The 21,671-nt window shown below is 39.4% G+C and overlaps 1 protein-coding gene across 1 annotated transcript in view; it reads left to right on the forward strand.

Annotated features, from left to right (window-relative positions):
- Nucleotides 1-14,202, forward strand: part of TTC17 (tetratricopeptide repeat domain 17) — a 53,919-nt gene extending 39,717 nt beyond the window's left edge. Inside the window, exons 17-25 of the mRNA XM_005522403.3 lie at nt 2,903-3,073; nt 3,435-3,685; nt 4,225-4,390; nt 6,691-6,811; nt 7,130-7,289; nt 7,767-7,850; nt 9,320-9,439; nt 11,639-11,782; nt 13,147-14,202. Coding sequence (XP_005522460.3) covers nt 2,903-3,073; nt 3,435-3,685; nt 4,225-4,390; nt 6,691-6,811; nt 7,130-7,289; nt 7,767-7,850; nt 9,320-9,439; nt 11,639-11,782; nt 13,147-13,278 — 1,349 coding nt within the window. The 3' untranslated portion in view covers nt 13,279-14,202. The remainder of the gene's footprint in view (nt 1-2,902; nt 3,074-3,434; nt 3,686-4,224; nt 4,391-6,690; nt 6,812-7,129; nt 7,290-7,766; nt 7,851-9,319; nt 9,440-11,638; nt 11,783-13,146) is intronic.
- The last annotated feature ends 7,469 nt before the right edge of the window (nt 14,203-21,671 follow it).

Raw genomic sequence — 21,671 nt, forward strand, 5'->3', positions numbered from 1 at the left:
TTAAATATGGTTCAGAATTTGTTACCCATTCATAGATGGAGCAAGTTTTAAGTTACTGCAACACTTCGCCCTCCTAATATTTCTCCTTCCTTGTGACAGATGTCAACACTCCAGGTGCTTCCCTCCTTATGCTAACTGGATTTCAGCTTAAGAGTTCAGAATCACCCCATTCTTAAACAACTTGAGCCTGAGTTTTTGTCTAGGGTTTTTCTGCCCTACCAACTGCAGTAGTTATCACAGCTTTAGTGGACATTTGAGAGGGGTCCTGAAAATCATGAAGGTGGTTGATACTAAATGGGATGGATAATCTAGCAAATCTTTCCAATATTTAGAATTCGGTTTGTGCTAATGCTGTACAAATGTATTCACATTGGGCAAAAAATTGCCTTAGCACAACGAAGGTGCTGGAAGCATTTCAGGGATACAGCCAAAGTTCTACAGACAGAAAATGTGCCTGGAGTTTGGAACTGTGTTGTTCCCTTGCTGATCTCGCACTCTTCCCTACTGAACTTCCCTGGTGGGTTGCAGGCATCTGGCTGACAGAAGCTATGCAGTTCTGAGTTGCAGTGTTTCGGTACCAGCAGCTTCACAGTTCACTCACTAGATATCTTCAACTTCCATTGGTTTTTCAGCTAGCATTTTTGTCTCCAGCAACATCAGACAACCAAAAGCAGCAATTTGAAAAAATTAGGTCACTCAGGTTTCCATATATAGCAGCTCTCAGATCCCAAGAAAGCCAGCACAGTCATCTAGTCTGTTTTTAGCTGTCAGTGTTTGTAAATTAATATTAACAGAGTTGGTGTTAAGTACCATTTTAAGTGCCATCAATTTTTTTTTCCTTCTGCTTGTGCTTTCCAGCCTTTTAAACTATTTTTGGCATTTTTATTTCAATCAAAAATAGTTGTCTGCTTCTTTCTTTATACTAACAATGAGTGGATCCTCAGCAAAGGGAATTGTGGTCATCACATTTCTGAGAAGCACCTGACTTGCACTGAAATCAGGCTGGCATGATGTCAGGTGGGGGCAGCTTAAGTGTTATAAGTGCACCATTTCTCGTAATTAAACATGAGGCTCTCCATATACTGAATGATTGGTGGGGGTTTTTTGTTATTTGGGTTTTTGTTGTTGTTTTTTGGGGTTTTTTTATGAAGCCAATACATTTTTTATTGGCAGAATAGAAGAGTTGGGCAGGGGATTGATGAAAGAATTGACTGCTGAGTATGAAAGGCTGAATATAACTGTATGGTAGATAATAGAAGAGTTCATGAAGTTAACTACTTCTGTTTTATATATTTACTCATAACATTTATTGTCTTACATACAGCAGACAAGGTAAGGCAAGAAATAGTTTTCCAAAAGTATTTATAAATATAGTTTGATTTCTTTGATTTTGATCACACGCACAGAGAAAATACTAGTCTGCTTTCTCCTCCAGATACGACACCTGAGTGTTCCCAGATGGAGAAGCAGAGAGCTAAAAGCTGTAGTTTCACTTTGCAGAGAAGCAGTGGAACAAGTTACCTTTACATGAGAGTTAGAGCCATCCTCTCATCCCACTGGAGTGATAAAGGAGTAAAACCTGAAGTTATTCTTTTGTAATGTGGGATCATTGTGTGAAGTAGAAAGGGGTCACTGATCTACTTTATTCACATTCTTGTTATTTTGTGCTGCTGGTTGAAAAAAATAATGCTTCCTATAAGCATGGAGAAGTACAATTGCACACAGAGAAGGTAGAATGGGGAATGTACTTGAGAATCTTGCATTTCATTTTTCTTTTTTTCAGCTGTGCGCTTCTTAATTCATTTGTATATACTATTTTCACTCACAAGTGATTGAAATGAAGGAAGGGCGTGAGAGCAGCTCACAGTGAGTGGCTGTGTACATGGAATATGTTTTTTGCAGTGGGCACGGGTTTCCCATGTGATGAAACCAGCGCCCCCAGTTCATGTCTTAGCCCCGTAGGTGCACCTTGGGGTTCAGGGCAGTTCCCAGCCTCTCACACGTGTGGAGAATTGTGTCATAAGCACCTCTGGCTGTGGAAAGTAATTAGTATTAAAAAATCTGGGATCTGTAGTTAAAATGTACTTATTATCAAAAGTATTGTTACAAAGATGCAGGTGGCCACCCTTTAAACTGTCTGAATGCTTATGTGGTACTGAGGGGTGCTCAAAGGCTACTGTTGCAAGTGTGTGCTTTTTTTATTTCTGCTTATTACTGACTACCTTTGGATTTTTTCCAATGCTGTTCCTAGATCTTTGCATTCGGTGGAATGTGAATTTATAATCTGAGCACAAAATTATAGATATTAAATTTTCAGCTGTTTAAACTTCTGATTTTTTGCACAGATTAATGCTCTTAGCTTTTGTCTTTCACAAGCTAGTTGTACCCACATGCTGTCTGTTGCTGGCATAGAAGGTCAGTCTGGCATTGCCAGATCAGTCTGCCTTGGCCCTTTTTCTCTTGCACATCAGCATGGTGACCATTGTGTCATAAGTGGAAGTTCATGTGGCAGGCAAACACCTCATATGGTGCATTGTCACTAAAACATGTGTTGGGAGTATTTATTGGAGTGACTACCAACACACAGTAATATCTCATCTCCTGTGCAACCTTCCCTTGAAAAGTAGCTGATTTTTCATGCATTAGTAGTTCACAGCATATACCTAACAACATAGTTTCCTGTAACTGTTTTACATGATCACCCTTGTCAATGGGCAGACCAGTTTGTTTTATCACTGAATGAAGTCTTTCATGCTTCTAGAATTATTCTTTTAATCCACAGATGCAAAACATAGAAAATCCACAGAAAACTGGAAGATGGTAGCTTCCACAATACAGCTTCTGCACTTGTATCCAGGAGGAGCTTTCTCTCATGGTATATCAGTAAATTTCTCTCTTTCAGGCCACTGTCATGAGAAAAATCCAGATGGCAGTTATGGCAAGGAGAAATACTTTGACAACCACTATGAGTCAGCTACAGCAGTGACAGAAGGACACTCTGAGGGAGGTACAGAAGATCCAGAAGTCCTTACTCAGAGTTCAGCAAGAGATCCGTCCTTCCTGAGACTGGAAAGTAAGTCAGCCTTACCAAATCAGGTCTGGCAAATGAAATGGCTTCTAGATTTTTCAGAAGAGCTGTCTGTTTTCCACTGAGAACCTGTGCTTTCCCCTCTATCCATAAAGGAAGAAGTAACCCCATAAGCCAGTTTCATTCTCTTCACCATTCTTCTGCAAGCCCAATAGGGATGCTTATTTGCAGTGGGGAGGTCTGCATTGACTAGTTCTCTCTTTTTGCAGTGTGCAATGAATAGTCAGTGATAACCTGGGTTGTGCAAGTGGAAAAGTCAGGTCACAGAAAAAAAGACTCTTTTTGTACAATTTGTGAAAGCAGAGGGAAAATAATTTTTGAAGTTTTTTATGGTATTCCCTCTTAGACACAGTCACTGCAGAGAGCAACGGTTCAGAAGGAGTGGAGGGTTTAGAAGACAATCAGATGTCTGAAGAGATGCTGGCTTTGGTGGATGAGTTTGAAAATTCTTGGCCTCAAGAAGCTTTTGAAGGGGCACTGGAAGTAAAAGGTCATCGGATGGACTTGCAGGGAATCCGGGTCCTGAAGAAGGGATCTCAGGATGGACTTGCTAGTTCCTGTTTTGGAGACTGTGGTGATGATGATGAAGCTGAATGGGTAAGTTTGAATGAGTTTACTTAAGTCTTGTACTAAATGTTGTGGACAATATGGGAAAGATGAGAACAGTTCAGGCGGTTTAACACTGGGAGATACAGATCTATGAACTTCCCCTATAAGCCTAAAAGATGTAGTCATTGATGGCTGGTGTGAAATGAACAAGTAGTTTCAATGCATCACCAAGTTCTTGCTCACAGTTAAAAAAAAAAAAAAAAGGATTTTAACCTGTTAAGTTCTGGTTAGCATGAAAACACAGAAATCCCTCTTGTCATCATGTTACCAGTAAAATATATATTGAAAAATGCCTTTCAGTTCTCCAGCAGTTAAATTGATTTTCTCCTGTATTGGAGGTCAGAAGTTGCTCAGTTTGATGCAGTGAAAGGGAGCAGGCTTTGAGAATGTGTTGAGATGGGGAGGAAAGGAGTGAGACAAAGATCTCATCTGTAACATCTTTGGGCTAAGACAAGTAGTGCATTGGAGCTGGTAAGAGTCATGGTGTTTCTTACTGTTAACCTTGCCTAATACTGTTTTTTTGGTAGATCACTTTTCAGGTCAAACGTTTAAAGAAACCAAAAGCAGAAAGCTTGGATCTCCAGGAGCCAGTTGGGAGAAATGAGGAAGAAGGGACTAATGCAGAAAATGAAAACTTTTACCAAACTGCTCTAGAGATCAGTGGACCAAAGATACCTTCTCCTGGACCAATAGGTAACCTGCTGCTTCTAGAGAAAGTAAATCATTTGCAGCTTTTGTATTACCATTATTTTTTTTCCTTTGTAGCCTTGAATTACACTGGTTTATTACTGAAAGTAAACATCACAAAAACTACATAGTGAAATGTTCCTTTCTAGATAGAAAAATAAGAAATCTCTTCCATCTGCACCTTCTTGATGAAGTGCAGCCTAGCTTTATGTGTTGAATGAAAACTTTGTAGTTAATTTCCAGAACTTCTGGGGATGAGGTGGTGAGAGTGGAGAATGGAAGAGGTAGATACTGTAAATAGAAATTGTAAAAGAGAGAGGGGACTTTGGTGATCTCTTGTGATAAATTGAATGGGCAGAGGAGTTAGTTTATCAGGATGCAAAATAAGAATTTATACTGACTTCTGCCTAAACATGAGACATACAACTTAAAAAGAGAAAGCTGAAATCTTAGTTTAATAGAAATTAAGTAAATAAATAAAAATCAAGTGTTCTGCTATAACTGTTCAGTGATATTATAAGAGAAAACTTAGAGACTGTCTTCCAAAAACTGTAGTCACAGAAGAGTAAGTTTTGCACCAGCACAGATGAGATTTTGAGAGGCAGATGGAGTTTTTGCTTCTTGAATAAGAGGAATTGGAGAGTAATCTGTTAATATGATGCCAAAGAATAAAACCCAAGTAACTGACCCCCATACTTCTTGTTTTACCTCTCAATGAAGCTAAAATCTTAATGTTGTGGGACTGGTGTGTAAGCAAAGTTCTACAATGCATCTTAGTCCTTGATGATTTGATGACCTGGAAAGTGATTTCACATTTTGAAGGCTTTTACATTAAATCTTTAACAACCTCCTTTTTTTAGCAACCGACAAATGCAGGTTGTTGAATTAAATATTTAAATTTGGCATGGGAGGGGGAAGGAATACATGGAAATATCATTTGTGAGCACACACCTGTCCTTTCCTCAATGTTTTATCTTCTTTCTCTCTGAGTTACTTTGTGGCTTTATCACATAGCATCCCTTGATTGTAAAGTAATCTTCCCAACATTCCTGTGAGGCAGGGTCTGCTGGTAAACTCTTTGCAAGAACTAAATAATCAAAATTTGAGTAACAAATTGAAGGTCACCTGGGGAGTTCTTGGTAGAGCGAAGGAATGATGGTGTATGTCTTGTGTTTCACTCCTTCCCAGACTACCAAACTGTCTGTAGCATTTCCATACCTCTTTATGTCCTTTGCTGTTCATGTCAATAAGAACTTGCAATCAGATAGTTCACAGTGGTGATGATGAGAACTGATAATTTCCTTTTGAAATGTCCCTCTCTATCTTGAAATTAATTTCCCTTTTATCACAATACTTTACAAAATACATGGTATTGCAGACTTGTTCATTATTTGCAAAATGTGATGAAGTGGTTTACTATAACATGGATGAGAAATAGGAATTGCATCCAAATGGGCAAAATTTCATGTAACTATAAATAAATACTGAAATATTGTCTACATAGCTGGTTTGAATGACTGGCATGTTGTTAAACTTGGCTTCCCACTGTGCAAATCTACTGCTATAGTAAATTTTTCTTATGTTCCAAATACTTTGGATGTTTCTGATATGAGAGAAAAATGTTTCCTAACATTTAACACAGACCAGTTTCCTAGGACTTGATACAGTATCCACTAAATTTGAGGGAAACATTTCTGTAGGCTTTAGTTCAGGTGTGAAGACCAGGTTCACGTTTCTCTTAGTGATCTGTCTGTTAACATAAAGCAAGTTATTTAACCTTTCCCTGCCTTGCTTTGGTTCTCTGCAAAATGGGAGAGCTAAATTGTAATTGTTAAATAGTTTCAGGAAGGTTTCTATCTTGAGTGTAAGAACACAGTAAAAATACTGACTGTCTTAGACAATACTCATTGAACAGTAGTAGCAGTATTTTTTGCCTGGAATTGTCAACAAATAGACCAATCAACTTTTATTAGTTTTTAACTGTAGCTGTAAAACATTAATGATGACTCACAAATTTAGTTTAAGGGCATTTAAGTAGAGACATTACCTGTAAACGAGATTGACAATTGTTTTTAATCTGTAGTTTCGGAAAAAGTGTAATGAAACAGGTTTTGAAACTTTATCTGATAATCTGTCATGTGCACAATCTGATTCTATCTGTGCAGGCTATCAGTACCATTCACTCCATTTAGATTCAGGAATGTTGTTAAAGAAATGTGTCTGCAAGACAGTGACTTTCATAATGTAGGGGATGTATCTGCTCACCTTCCAGAAAGTTTCTTCTATGTTTGTTTTACTTTCTCAAGGGAAAAGGCGTGACTACCGTAGCCTTGGCTGGCCAAGTCCTGATGAATGCCTGAAACTCCGCAGGGTCGAGCTTACAACAGTGGCCAGCACGTGGCTTGCTGTTTCTGCTAAGAACATTGAGTGAGTATCTTGGATATGAGTCCTAAGTAAGTTACTTACTCAAAGCAGGACAGTTACATGGTCTTCAGTGTGTGTAAACTGACAGTTTTATGTTAGTAAGAAAGATCTTGCCAGGATTTCTTAGCAGTTTGAAAACACCATGTGGAATTTCATTGGTTAGACTGGAAAAGTGCAAGTGCAGATAAAAGAGCCAGTTTCTCTTGTTTCCTAAGCTGCTCAAATGAGATTCTGCCAAGTTCTGGGCAGTTTACTTTCACTAGAGAGCTTTCTAATGACCTGTTCTCTTAACTAATTTGACTTGTTTTATGACATTTGTAGCATTACAGAACACATTGATTTTGCCACACAGCTGCAGGAGCCAGCCATGGAGCCCCTTTGTAACTCAAATCTCCCAGCCAGTATGCATACTTTGGACCACCTGCAAGGTGTCTCTAGTCGGGCCAGCTTACATTACACTGGAGAAAGTCAACTGAAAGAGGTATGCCAGAGCTGAAGGCTGTCACACGAAAATGGCCATACCATGGCAGATTCAAGGTGCTTTTAGCTCAGTGCCTTGTTTCCAGAGGTGACTTTCAGTGATTGAATGCCTGGATAAAACTTGAAAAACAGTGCAGCATGAAATTTTACCAGAATGTTTTCCCAGCCATCAACAATCTGGCCTGAGGAAAATCCTAAAACACCATTAGTGTCTCTGTATTTATAGCCCTACGTGGATGAATTAGTGAAAATAAAGTCCAACTCAGCATACTTAGATTTTCTAGTGTTCTTAGTATTCAGTACCATGGAGTTATAGCACCATGTTTTACAAATAGTATCAACTCATGATAGACAGTGATGTTTAGGTTGAAGTAGGTTACAGCATATGTAAAAGGCCAGGCAAAAAAGCAACTGACAAGCAAGGGGACATCTCTTACCAGGTTCCAGCATCTAAGCACTTCTACTTTCTCTTCCACAGGTCCTACAGAATCTTGGCAAAGACCACTACTCACCACAGTCACTAGAACAAGTTGGTACTCGAATAGCCAAAGCTTTGGAAAAGGTATGTGTAAAGGAGAAAATGAGAAGTCTGGACTTACTGCTCATGACTGGCATAGTGGTCAATCTGGTCTCAAATCGTTTGTCTGAAATCCTGCTCAAGGAATGTATTAGTATTTGGACTAGGGATTTGTGTCTATTTAGCATCTGTAATGCCCTCACAGGTATTTTGTTGAGGTATAGCCTATGCTTATACCATCAAATGTCTTCTGTATCTCTCTGCTGATACTTAAGCCTGTCAAATGTCCCAGTATTTCCTGCCCTGTAGTGAGCAGCATTGCTGATTATTGATTTATTAAACAATTTCAACAGTTCTCAGCCCTCTTCTTTCACTTTATGCTACATTGACTTGGAGCTTATGGAAAGTGGAGTTAAGCTATGTCTCCCCTCTCCAGTAACACTCCTGGCATGCAGCAGTCAGCTCAAAGGGGCTTCCTGTTATTTCAGCCTGCTGCTTCTATCTGGTTCTATCAGTGTTGGCCTGAAGTGTCAGATGTATTCAGGCAGAGGTGTGGTACCATGTGCAAGCCTGCACTTCCTGTTCTCCTCAGAGAAACCCAATCTTCCTAGCTAAAGGCTACTAAGGACCTCAGCTGTGAGTCCTAGAATGAGAGGATTAAGGACATAATTTTCACAGGATCCACAAAGCAGACAAGGATGCCAGGGATTGCTGTTCTGTATTTACAACTAGTAGGGACAAACTGCTATATCCCAAAATAGAGGGCTCAGTGAACATAGTTTGGTGCCCCTAGCCTGTTGGACTGAAGGCTGTCTGAAATTAAAACCAATATAGCTTTGTCCATCCCCTGAAAGTAAAGACCTTACTCTTATCCTCGTGTTACAAGATTTAGTTTCCTTTCACTTTAGATGTATACTAGCTTTTTCTCTTACATGCTAGTTTCCCCTGCAGACACCAAGATTTATCCAAATAAACTGAATATTTAGTGCAGAAATTAGAAATGGAATTCTCAGTATTTTCCTTTGTAACACAGGGTATGGGAGTCAGCCAGCTAGAGGCTGGGCTTTGTCAGGCTTCTGGACTGAGCTTCATCCCAGGGCATCCTTTCTCTTTCCACTGACTGCAGGGAGCCTACAAGTCCAATCAGCTAATTTAGCTAAGTTTTTTCCTTCATGTTGGGTAATGTGTGTGCACATATAGATGCTCAGCATCAGAGAGCTGGTTAGAAGCTGTTGTGGCTGCTGAAACTGTTGTTGCTGTTGAAAGCTATTTAACTGCTACTCCATTCCTAAGGAAATGATGTTGCATTTGGAATTTGTTTCATTTGGCAGACTCATTTACCTGGCTATTGCATATATGTTGTCAGAAACTTTCTGCTGCTTTTAAATAGTTTAATGCTCTTTTTAAGTGTAACATTCTCTACCTCAGTGTATCAAATAAATTGGAAGAGTGAAAGGTAGGAAGACTAATCACTACTGGTGTTTACATGACAGTTTTTTGTGTTCTTTTGTCAGAATCAGACTTCGTGGGTCCTCTCTAGTATGGCAGCTCTTTACTGGAGGGTGAAAGGCCAAGGAAAGAAGGCAATTGATTGTTTACGGCAAGCGTTGCACTATGCACCCCATCACATGAAGGTGTGTACACGTGTGTGTGCCCACTACTCAGATGGAAGAATGTTTTGCTTGTCATTGCAAAGCTTTCACAGACTATTATTAAGGCAAACACTGTATGTCAGGTGTCTCTAATGTATTAGATATTAGCTTGCTGAGGTGAAACCAAGATTTTCACCATCTGTTTAGTATGGACTATCTCTTAAAAAAAAAAAAAAAAAAAAGATAACTGCAGAAAATGTTCAGTGGAATTTCCTGCAGTTCAGTGGGTTTGACACCTCTCTGGGCATCCCGGACTTGAACTTCTTCCTGTTAGTTAGGACTCCAAGTCTTCATCAGCCTTTGGACAGATCTTCTAACCTAAGAGGTGGGAATATGTTTTCTGGTTATGCTTTTAGAGAGGGGAGTATGTCTTCTGGTTGTGCTTTTAGAGATGGTGGGAGGTGATTTTCTAGAGGAATTACTTAAATGCTTGAGTCTTAAGTATTTGGGCTGTGAATATCAGTTGTACACTAGTCCTAGACTTTGTGCAGTAGTTACTTGCTCAAAAAAAAAGGCAGTACTTTGGACACAGTCTTGTCTTTAGTGTTTCAGTTGTCTGAAGTGCTCTGTACCTTTCACTTTGCCAGGTGCTGTGCTGAGCATTGTAATGTCTGCTCTTAAACACCAAGCTCCCCCTTGCAAACTGATAAATGTGATATAGGCTCCTTACTCAGCATAGCAGATTTTTCTTTGAGACCTGAGCAATGAATTGTGCAGCATGGAAAAATGTGAACTCCACTGGAATCTTGGTCTTCAACCTTTCTCTGAAAATTTGGAGACGAAGTAATTAATGCTTTCAAGATGTTATTAGGAGGATTTAGCCGTTAACAGCAGAAATGCCTCAACTAAGAAATGCATATCACCACTGCACATCCTTTGTATGTTTCATATAATTCTGTTTCTTTGCATTATCCATTTAAAACAAGGTTGGGTCCAAGACCTGAAGCATGAAGCTTTTGCTTATTTTCCTGTCTTTCTATGTAATTGGTTCCTCAGGAAAGGAGTCCCTAGCTGTGTGATTCATAAGGGTCACACTATGGATTGGAAACTAGTTTGGCAAGATTATAGTGGAGTTGTGCTGTTTTCTAGAAATATGATATAATGTTGCTTGGGACCGTATGAGCCTCCCAGTTTGTGCCTTGTTTTTATCCTCCATATTGAAGCTGCCTCCAGAGAAAACTGTGGATCTTGTTTGTAAAGACAGAGCTGCAACTTTTACTCAGAGTTAGCACTGAATTAAAAGCTATTTTATGTATTTTGGTTTATCCTCCTCTTTGCTTTTATGCTACTTGGCTACTTTTCTCATGCAAATAAAAGGTAATTAATTTTCCTATGAACTTTTCTTGTGATTCTGACTTTCATAATACCTGCTTTTGCAAACATCAATGACTTGTCCAGCACAGGTATTCCTTGACATGCGAAGGTTAAGGAATCTGTGATCACATACATCCAGAACTTTTTATTGTCCTGTTGAAGGCACCTAAGCTTTGGTACTAAGCGGTATTTTGTGCTCTGAAGGTGTGAGGCCAAGCTCCCAGAGAGTCTGTTATGGCTGCCAGGGCTCTACAGTTTTTGCAGTCAGACAAGGTCACAGTCTGGAAATCCAGGAAATAAAGAACGTACCATCAGTGTCTAGCTGAGAAAATTTTATTTATAGCTATTACTCAGCATCAGAATAACAATTCTGTGGCACAGGCAGGACAAAAAATGATGCATCTGTTGCACTAATGGTTAGACCATGCTTTCACTTTCCTGCTGTCCCCTTTGTTCATATTTCCTTTCCTTTTGTGCAAGAGCTGAAGGAGGGTGTTCAAACAAAGCAGCTTCTCTTATCTCTAAAGAGTGCAGCTCATCTTTGGGGAGAAAAATAGTGTAAGAGCTTCTAAAAACTAAATGTACATGCACTTAAGTGAGTTAATTTTTGAGTTGTTTTTTCTATCCAAGAGTAATGTTTTTCACTATTGTGAGTGGGTATGGATGTGAGGTTTTTTTGTTTGTAACTCAGGCCCAAATGTAGTTTTCTGTTAAAATAGGTCTGGATCCTTACTCAACATCAAAAGAGAGGGAAGTGGGTAGGAACCAGATGAGTGCAGCTTGATGGTGGATTCTTCTGTTTGTCTTGCTGATCCTGAGACAATTCCAGTGGAAAGAAACTGTTTGTTGCTTGCTCTTCTCCTCCAGGATGTACCACTAATAAGCCTAGCAAACATCTTCCACAACGCCAGACTCTGGAATGATGCCATCATTGTGGCTACCATGGCAGTGGAAATAGCACCGCACTTTGTGGTTAATCATTTCACACTGGCAAATGTCTATGTAGCAATGGTGAGTGTGCTGTCACCCAGGTATGGCTGTCTTTGGGACACTATTTACAGGCATAAGAAAGTTTTTATTCCCACAAATGATTTTGAAGGAGCAACGTTCAAGAAATTGGGGTATGATCATCAAGGAGTATCTTTAGAAAGTCAAAATTTTTATTACTTATTTTACTCCTATTTCTCGTTTAGTACTTTAAGGCCAACATTTTTATAAGCTGGCTTAAGAATGCTGTGTGCAAAGCTTTCTGAAGACAATAGCAAACAATTGGTAACTTGGGTTGTCCACCCACCTAAATATAGGATGTTTTTATAATACTAGAAAATTAATGATGAATTTGGTCGCTATCTTGAAGAGGTAGGCTTGGAATAATAAGTAAAACCTAACTCAGAGTTAGTGTATGGTGAACAAACACAAGAGAAGTTCATTTTCAATATCTGTATTATCAATACCCAACATAATTTGCAGATTGAACTCAAATTTCTTCATACTGTCTATATATACTATTAAAACACACCTTTTCAAAAAATGAATATTTACATCTCACCTTGATGTAGTTAGTCTTTATGATATGGCCAGAGATTCATACTACCTCTACTACTCCCTACATAACTAAAGTTACTGAGAAGAGCAGCTTAGGAAAAAAAGAGTGATGAAACTGTCTGAAAACCCCAGAATGTTTTGGGTCTTTTCTCCTCACATTTTTCCTCTAATACATTATTGGATACTGGCATGCTTTCCTAGTTAATAAAAAAGCAGGGTGGTATAGGTAATGAGATTTCAGCTATACAAAAATAGATGCTATTTCCACATGAATGCTTCTAACTACCAGCCTGGTGTCCAGCTTATCAATCAAAATTGTCTAGCTATTGTATGCTCTTTAAGTTTTGGGAGCTTTTTTTTTTTGGGGGGGGAGCGTTGTTCAGTTTTTACTCTTTTTATTGAGTAATCTTTTAAAAAATAATTTCAGGTTGTTTCTAAAAATGTTAGCTTTTCAGAAAACTTTATTGTTTTGCATTGTCCATGATTTTAAAGCTTTGATCTACTCAAATTCTGACTGAAATCTGTTTTTAAAAGTTACTTTCACAGCAAGAGTACAGAGGTGTACTATTAAAAAGAAAAGGCGAGAACATTGGTCAATAATTCTCAGCAATAACTCAACTCCTTTCCATGGATTATGCAGAATTGAGTCATTAGCTCAAGAAAATATCAGTTATTTGTGGGAAAAGGAAAAAAATTCTAAATCACAAGGATTGGTTTGGTTACTTTTGTGCATATCATGCTGCACAACTGGTTGGGATGGGAAAGGCATAGAAAATGTGTTCACTGTTTTTAGAATCTGACTTTTTGCACTCTGGTTTATTTCTTCACAGGAGGAGTTTGAAAAGGCCATGAAATGGTATGAGTCAACACTAAAGCTTCAGCCGGAGTTCGCCCCAGCAAAGAATCGAATCCGCACCATTCAGTGTCATTTACTTCTGAAAAAAGAGCGACGGTCTCCTTAGAGATCAGCATCTTTCTCTTTTTTAAAAATGTCATTATTCTCTATTCTGCTCTTAAGTGTGCTAAGATAAATTGATGAATCTAAATTTTTAACAAGACTGTTAAAAAGAGATGGGATTTGGATCAAGGGTTCTTTTATTATTTTTTTGTCAAATAGAGGATCATCTTTGGAAAATATTTCACAGACCATAATTTTAAAACATCCGTGTAAATATTAAACCAAGAAACTTCCATGAGTCCGTGACCACCTGTAACAGGACCTAGGCACTGTTAGTTTTTCCGTAATGCTCAGATTGGCATCAGCATCCAAAATAACTTGCTTCATGTCGTATAATCTAAGCCACTGGAAATGCAAAGCACACAATGTACCAAATAGTAAGAGATAATCAAGCAATTCATCCATGTGAAACTCATGCTTTGTCCAGTCTTGTTCACTCCATACCATATTACCTGCTTCTTGGAAGGAGAGGAACAGACTTTTACATATTTATTAAAAAACATGAGAAACATGAAGTATTTTTGGAATTGTTTCTGTTAGGGAATGAGAAGGAGGGAACAGCAGGACCCTAAAGTCAAAGTAGTTTTTAATCATACTTGCAGAAAAAAAAATTGGTAAAAATCCCAATAAGATGTTTTATATTTGTCTGTATATTCATAGCCCTCTGCCTCCCTGAATGGTTGATTTACTAATTCTTTGTTCACTGTATTTCTAGCCGTTTTGGAATAAGGTGCAAGTTTATGCTCACCCTGAGCCATACTTTCAGCTGCCAAGGAGGAGGAGGGACATGGTGTCAAGGTACCAACAGCAAAAAAGTCAGGTGGAAGATTTCCAAATCAGTTCTGTCTTTGGTTGGTGGAGGACATGATTCTCCAGAATCAAAAAGGGCACATATTTGAAATAAAATAAATTGTTTATGAACAAGTCACGGCTTCTCCTGTACTGTGTGTGTCATGCGCCACTTGCGAGAGTCCAGGTTAACCTGGAGGAGCTACAGCCTTTCCTTGGGAGCCAGGAAAGCCTTTGACACTCCTAATCAGCCAATAATTTCATGCATACCCTTGGAAAATTCCTTGCACCTCTGTGTCTGACTCTGTGGCAAAAGGAAATAAGGAAAAGGTAACTAACTCAGCAGTTACATAACCCACTCTACAGCTTCTAGTGTTAAGCATGCTTCTTAGTGATTCATTTTAAAGAACTAACAATGTTTATGAATTTACTGGATGTTTTTTCTCCCCCAATATTTTTCCTGTCTTGATACAAATTAAGAATAAGTATGGCAGTGGTAGAAACTATGACATCAGTGTAATTTTCATAATACTGGAACTTACTACTTCATAAAAGGATCCCTGAATATTTTTATATATGACTGAAAATGAGCAGTTCCAATGCAAATTTTACCTCTCTTTTATTGCAAGTAATTTCCATTTAGGTAGGAAGCCTGACAGAGGTATGAGTGAGTGCTAGTGTTGGGTAGATTTTTATTAAAAATGGGTGAACATGTTTAAATTTGTCAACAGAGTCAAGAGCATGTCAAATTTTATTCTCTTCCCGAGGTTACTGGAAAGTTGAATGTTGTTGGCTGGAGACTGGCATAGCTGTATCTCTGTATAAACTCCAAGAGGAAGATTCACTACATGTAAAGTCTCATACCACCACTAGGATCATGGACTGGGATAATGAATTACAGAGATTTCTGACATAGAGCTGTGGGAGGGGAAAATAGCAAGGCAGGTGCAAGTAAATGGAAAGAATTTCCATTTGAGCTAGAAAAAAAGAGCAAAGGTTTTTCTTTGAATTAATGTGCGGAGCAGCTGCTTTTATTCAGTTTTGTTAACTGATCTGCTTCACTTTTATAGTGGTTGATAAACAGTTGGGAGTCACTTAAATACATTTGGTAAATCTTCCATTTCATGTACTAGTTTTAAAATGCAGCATGCAAAAACTTAGCTTGGTACGGAACACATACCTTTCAAGTTGGTTTCTTGATGTATCACGTGGTAAAATCAAGTGGTTGCCATGTGCTGAGCTCTTTTCTACTGCCTCTGTCTCACTGCTGATGGGAAATGCTGGGATTTAAGTGAAGAGTTAGGTTGGTCCTTAAGAGAACCTAAAGCACCACCAATATGTGGAGCACAGGTGGTCATTCATGGCTTTGACAAAAGATCCAATTAATATAGACTTTTTCTGGATCAGCAAGGATTATGCTCATAGACAGTATTGGTGGGCACTTGAAATTGGTCATTCATACTCATGCCAGCTTACATCTTGCTTAGTACAGTGTTTACTAATTTATTTCTTTAAGAAATGCAGCAAGATGCGCTGTACAGTCATCAAGCAAAATGTAGGAAGACTAAGTTTGTGTGTGGCCATACTGTAAACTGGCACCAAGGAGAGGTAGCAGGACATTGCTGTTCTTGTCATCTTTGCATTTTCAAAGAATTTGCCCGTTAGAAATGGTTCTTGAAAACTGCAGTAATCTGATGATGGGGTATTTTTCTGCATCTTGGGTAAGTACTTGAATGTGTACTGCCTTAATCCCATAAAACTTCTATGTATAGATGTTCATTTGCTACTTGGCTACTGTGTGGTCTCTGCCATACAACCAATTTTAAAATAGCCTATGCTTCCCTCTTAATTATATTTTCTGAAATTTTAGGTAATTCCTGGATGTGTACTGCACAAGAAGTACACCCAACTGAAGCAGGGAAGTAAGTTCTACTTGAGATCATAAACGACCTAATGCTAGCAACAGTGTGTGTCTTAAAAGATTTCACCCACTGGTGAATCTGCTGAGGAATGCTGGCTTCTGCCCTTGGAGAAGGCTAATGGAACACTCATCTCCATGCCTTCAACCCTCCTCTATAAATGCCAAGAAGTGGTGTGTTTCAGTGGTTTGCATTCAAATGTCAGTCAAAATTAATTATGCTGATCCTGTGAACAGAAACAAGTTGGACAACATGCTGAAATGGAGGCCACTGAATTTTTAGGAGCAGAGGTGTGATTCTCTGCAGGGTAAGTTACCTATTTAGAGAGTACATGCATCTCCTTCCAAATAAGCTGAGATGGTTGTGTAGGCTCTGTCTTTCATAAATGGAAAATATTATTATCTTGAGAGGGTGATCTACCCTTCCTGTTGTAGAGTGTCACAAATTGCCTGTTCAAACCGCCTGTTCCTTTCCATTGACTCTTGAGATACTTTTGACAAACTGAACTTCAATACGATTTCTAATAATGAGGCTTGATAACTCATTTCATATTGACTGGCTCTGCTTAACATATCACCAAAGTAGTCTGATTTAGGGATGACATAACCATAGGTAAATGGCAAAATCCTCTCATCCCCCAAAAAAGGGGTTTTCTCAGTTGTTTTCAGAGCATATCCAGAAATGAAGTACAAATGGGAAAAAAAGTCTCCATTTGTTCGCAGATAGCATCCTTAAAATTCTCAGCCTCTAAAACTCCTGGCATTCGGGGGGTTTCGAGGTAGAATGATACAGGAAAAGATTCAGACACTTCTATCTATAAATGGTTGAACTTAATTCACTGTTGATGCCTCAATAGTACTGCTCAGGACTGTACTCATGGCACACAAAAAAGGGAAACAGTAAAATACCATGTTGGCATCCAGAGTGACCATAGGATCATATTCAAACAAGAGGTTTTAAAATGCAGTGGAGACTGAGATCACCTGTGGATGCCTTGTACCACCTATGGTAGAAAATGGCCTTCAGAGAAGTTTTCTGATCCAGCTTACAACCTTCTTTCCCTACTCTATAACCCTCCATCTTTCCCTCTCACAGGAAAAGAATTAGAACAACAAACCCACAACCTTTCTCTAAGAATGGTATGGTATGGCTGAAGAGGCTATTTAGTTCTACTGCAGTATTATGATGCTTTTGCTTCTACAATTTGCAGTAGCTGCCATTAGCTTTTCTGGGTACCTATTTAGGAACCCCCAGATTTGGACCCAGGTCAGTAATGTTCCTATCCTTGTTGCTGTCCTCCTGTATGACTTCAGGCAACACATATCCTCTTCTTGCTGTACCTCTCCCTCCCACACATTGTCTGATGTCTTTTTAGAACATTGGGGGGCGGGGAGGGGGGTTGGAACTGAAATTATTGCTGTTTGTGAATTCATGTAAGAAACAGTTGTAATGTCAAAGATTGCAAATAGTAGCAACCCAAATTAAAAACAGCCTATGAAACGGAATAGGCCAATTTTTTAATAGTCTGTGTCAGCACTGAAAGAGTGAAAATGCTTTAGAAGCACTTGCCTGGTTATTCAGGAAAATACAAGCTCCTCTTTTCCAGAGCAACTGGATGTTGTATGGCAGGTTCAGGTGATCCTCCCATCTCAAGCATTACTTAGATCTGTCTTTCTGGAGAGCTGCAGGTTGTCTTGATTCTTAGAGGACCAGCTGGCCGTGTTTGAGTCAATGAGACTCTCGATTTGCTGAATGTACTCAAGTGTGCCAGTATTTATTCAAACAGAACAATTTGGGTCTGTGAACAGAGGCTTATGAAGCTTTCCTATCAATTTGTGGTCATCTTGCTGAAGTTCAATGGCTGGTTATCTGTGAGAGCCAACAGAAGGTTGTGCAAATGATTGCCACAAAGGGACAGGCAGTGAGTTTAAAGGCAATTTGTTTTCACTACCATTTTTAGGGAATCTGCACAAGAGTGGTACGGCCTATATTCCACAAAAAGAAAGTTAAGCAAATGACAGTCTGAATTAAAGGAAAGGGTTCTTGTACTTTAAGCTTTTTTCATTTTTAAGTATTGAAGAGCTCAGGATTGATTTGGAGCAGTGTTTTGATAAGGCTGACTGCCTAAAAAAGCATTCCCTCAAACTTTTGCAAGTAGCTGGTTTTTTTAAACTTTTACACCTAATGATCTACTTCTGGATTCCAGAAAAAAAATAATACTATTAAAGTTTGGTAGTCCCAGAGGAGACGCAATGACAGTGCCACAGAAGGAATGGTTTTGAATACAGGTGAGCAGGAGTTAGCTTTGTGATATTCATAATCTAGGGGTATTTTCTTAATGCAGGTGTTCAGATTTTTTGAGGTTTTTTTCTTTTATTTGGTGCCAGGCTTTTACTTCCATTTTCAGTCCATCAGAATTGAGTTATTACTAGTCTAACAGAGTATTGCTGTGCATGTTTATTTGTGCCTATGGCATGCCAGGTACTTCTCAGGAGAACCATTTTCTGCTCTGAAGGGTGTACAGCCCCAGACATTGTCCCACAGAAGAGTTTCAGTGGTTACTAGTGCCTTAGCCAGGGATCAGACAGCTGTTGAGTCAAACCTTCTGGCCACAGTCCCTCCATGGTGACACCACTGTTGGTTTTAAAATCCAAGCCATACACGTCTCTGAGAATAATACTCTGACAAATCAATGATCATCATCCTATTACAATTCAATGGAAAGTTTGTGGTTGTTCTGCTTGTTGATCTAAATCCAATCATGTCCTTTCTAATAGTCTAATTCTGCTGTTGGTTTAGTTTTTCTTTTTTTAAATAAATTATTTCCCAGAGCTGCAGCTGTTTGTTACAGATTACAGTATGATAGCATGAGTTACCACTATGTCTTAGGAGTGCATTTTGCTGTACCCTGTCTTGTGATCTATATGCTGAGGAGCAAAAATTGATACATAAAAGTTGTTAAGGGACACTAACTTGTGGGCAGATGCAATCCAAACAAACTAAATGGATGGAGGAGTCAGTCTTATCCCACTACTGTTCTAGGAGCTAATGTAGGAAAATGTTTTCTCTGTGAAAACAGAAAGTATTTCTGTTATATATATCATATATATAAATATATCAGGCTTTAGTGGTGAGACCCTTGAAGAAAGGAGAGGAAGCTCCAGGTAAAAGCAAGGAAGAGAAGGGTCCTGCTTTTTGTAGCATCAGAGACTTTGGTGGCAGAACTAGACAAGGTAAAATGACAAAGCAGTGGCCTGAGTGGATGGTTCCTTCTGGTTGTCTGGAGACATCAGAAAACAAGGAGAGAGACATCTGAGAAGCCGTCAATGCTGCAAAGCCATTTCAGACAGTGGGGCACCTGGCACTGACATGCATTCCTGCACAGTCAGTGTGTCCGTGGAGTTTGGAGGGCCACAGCTGCTCAGCCTCCCTGGCTAAGGGACAAGTGCAGAAGTGTCCTGTAAGCCCTGGAATGGAAGTTCCCATGGTCACCTACAGCCAGGATTTCCAGAGGTCAGTTTCCAGTGAAGCAATATCTGTTCTTTTTGAGCCTGCTGCTTCTTGTGTTATAAAAGATCATTAACAGCTTTTCTCCCTCACCTTTTCTGTGACATACTTATCTAAGACATGCCTTCCTGACTAAACTGAGACCTGACCAGATTCAGCTTGGATTTTAGCCTAGACTTCTTTTGAAAGGGTAGAATACTTGCTTAAAAGAGATTTTAAGATTTTTATAAGACTGTACAGCATCCGTAATTTGTTTTTTTCTGCTTTTTCAGCCTAGATTGAAGTTACCTCTGGAAAAGAAAGGTCAGGATATGATTCTGGTAACTGAGGTGTTAACACCAGGGTGGCAAATCTACACCTCACATTTGGCATACTCATTCTTGGCCCTCTTTCTTGGGGACCTGCAAATAGTGAGTTCTGTGTCTTGTGTGACACAGGGACCTGTCTGTCTGTGGGCAGTTTTCTATGCAAGTGGATGGCATGATGACAGCGTGTGTATGTCCCTAAGCATGACTGGATGCACACATTTGCACAACATGATAACCCTACCTCAGTCACTGAACCATTTCTATTAACTCTCAGACTGCCATAGTGAAAATGGGGTTTAAAATCTATTTAATCTGTATATTATCTTGATTAGAGTACAGCCTTACAGTCTTTTTCAGTGATCTGAGAGAGGTGAATTGAATGATCTTACAAACCCTACTAAATTAATTCCTGACTGTCATCATAGGGCAATTTTAATTATTTGGAGCAGCTTAGTCAGCACATCAGGCTGCAAGAGCTCTAAAACAGTTCTTATCCTTGTCACCGTAGGTTTACATGGGCCTTCCTTTGAATATCTATAGCAACAGCCACACTACACCTGCATACAATAACCAACCCTAGCAGGAGAGTCACCAAAAGCTCTTAGAAAATTGGGTGGCTGCAACCCAAGTGACAGCATTTCCTCAGGAGCAGATCAGATCAGGGCAGCACTGCTTCTGGTACCCTGACAAAGAACCCTCTACAAAATATCGTAACAGGATATTTTGTGCCTTTAGAAGCCTAGAGTGTTTCTTATGAAATGCTTGCTCCTAAAAAGTTTCAAAGACATTTTGATCAGAAGAGCAAACAATTTGGTGTATTTTAGTGTAGGCAAGGCTTGCTTTCTTCAGTTGTAGGACCTGCAAGAGACAAAAATAAGTAAAAAACCCAAATGGGTGGGAGTTCCTTTAGAAACTCTTCAGAAGAGAAGCCAAGACAAACCCCTTCTATTTGCCTGTAGTTTCAACCTTCCTCAATGCTGGGCAGAGGAGTAGAGCCCATTCCATTACCAGTGTGAATCCAGGGACAGGGCTTTTATTTTCTTTCCATCTTTTTATTTATTGGCTTAGCCCTGAGCTTTTTTTTTTTTTTAATCTTTTTGACTGACTGCATAGCAGTTGCAGTTCTTTCAGTCTGGATAGCATGTCCTAGCATATCAGGTTACTGTGATTTCTTTGTTCAACCCTTCAAGTGGGTGAAAAAGAAGAACAAGACTTTCTAATATTGTCAGCATGACTCTAGGAAGTTTGAGAGGGGAATGCAAAGTGTGAATGAATTCACAATATTCATTTAAAAGTTGGTATTACTTGAACGAGCAGCAAGGTCACAGCAGATAAAATGGAAATTAATTCATCCCTGTGACTCTTCAAAGTGTCACCAGCAACCCTTGATTACCATCTCAGAGCCTTGCTTGCACACTACTGACGAGATCTCCAGCAAAACGAATCCTGGATGGCATGGCTTGGTTTTTGGGGGGGAGAACCCATGATCTTTACTTTTTTATGTTTACATTAATCCTCCCTTACTTACAGCAAAGTGACTTCTTCCCAGGGCTTCAGTAACCAGCTTTAGTTCCCAGGCACCCACATTTCTCTGTGCCCCATATCATGCAGCTCAGCCACCTCTGTGAGTACTGCTGCCAACTTGGAGCAAGCGGAGGAGACAGTGAAGGTCGAAAGAAGATGGGGCTCTGGAAAGAAACCAGGCAATGGCATCTGTCAGCTTGTAAGTGCTTCCCCTGTTCCTACTGTCTCCTCCAGCCTCTTAGAGCTGCTGTGTGGGAGGAAAGAGCAGCACCAGCAGCTGGAGGGAAGTGGGAGGAGTGGGAGGAAGAAGAAGGAAGAGCACCTAGGGGCTGAGAGCCAGCCTCACTGTC

The sequence above is a fragment of the Pseudopodoces humilis genome, chromosome 7, assembly GCF_049639895.1.
Source record: "Pseudopodoces humilis isolate 2021_Gansu_Grassland_sample_001 chromosome 7, ASM4963989v1, whole genome shotgun sequence".
NCBI lineage: Eukaryota > Metazoa > Chordata > Aves > Passeriformes > Paridae > Pseudopodoces > Pseudopodoces humilis.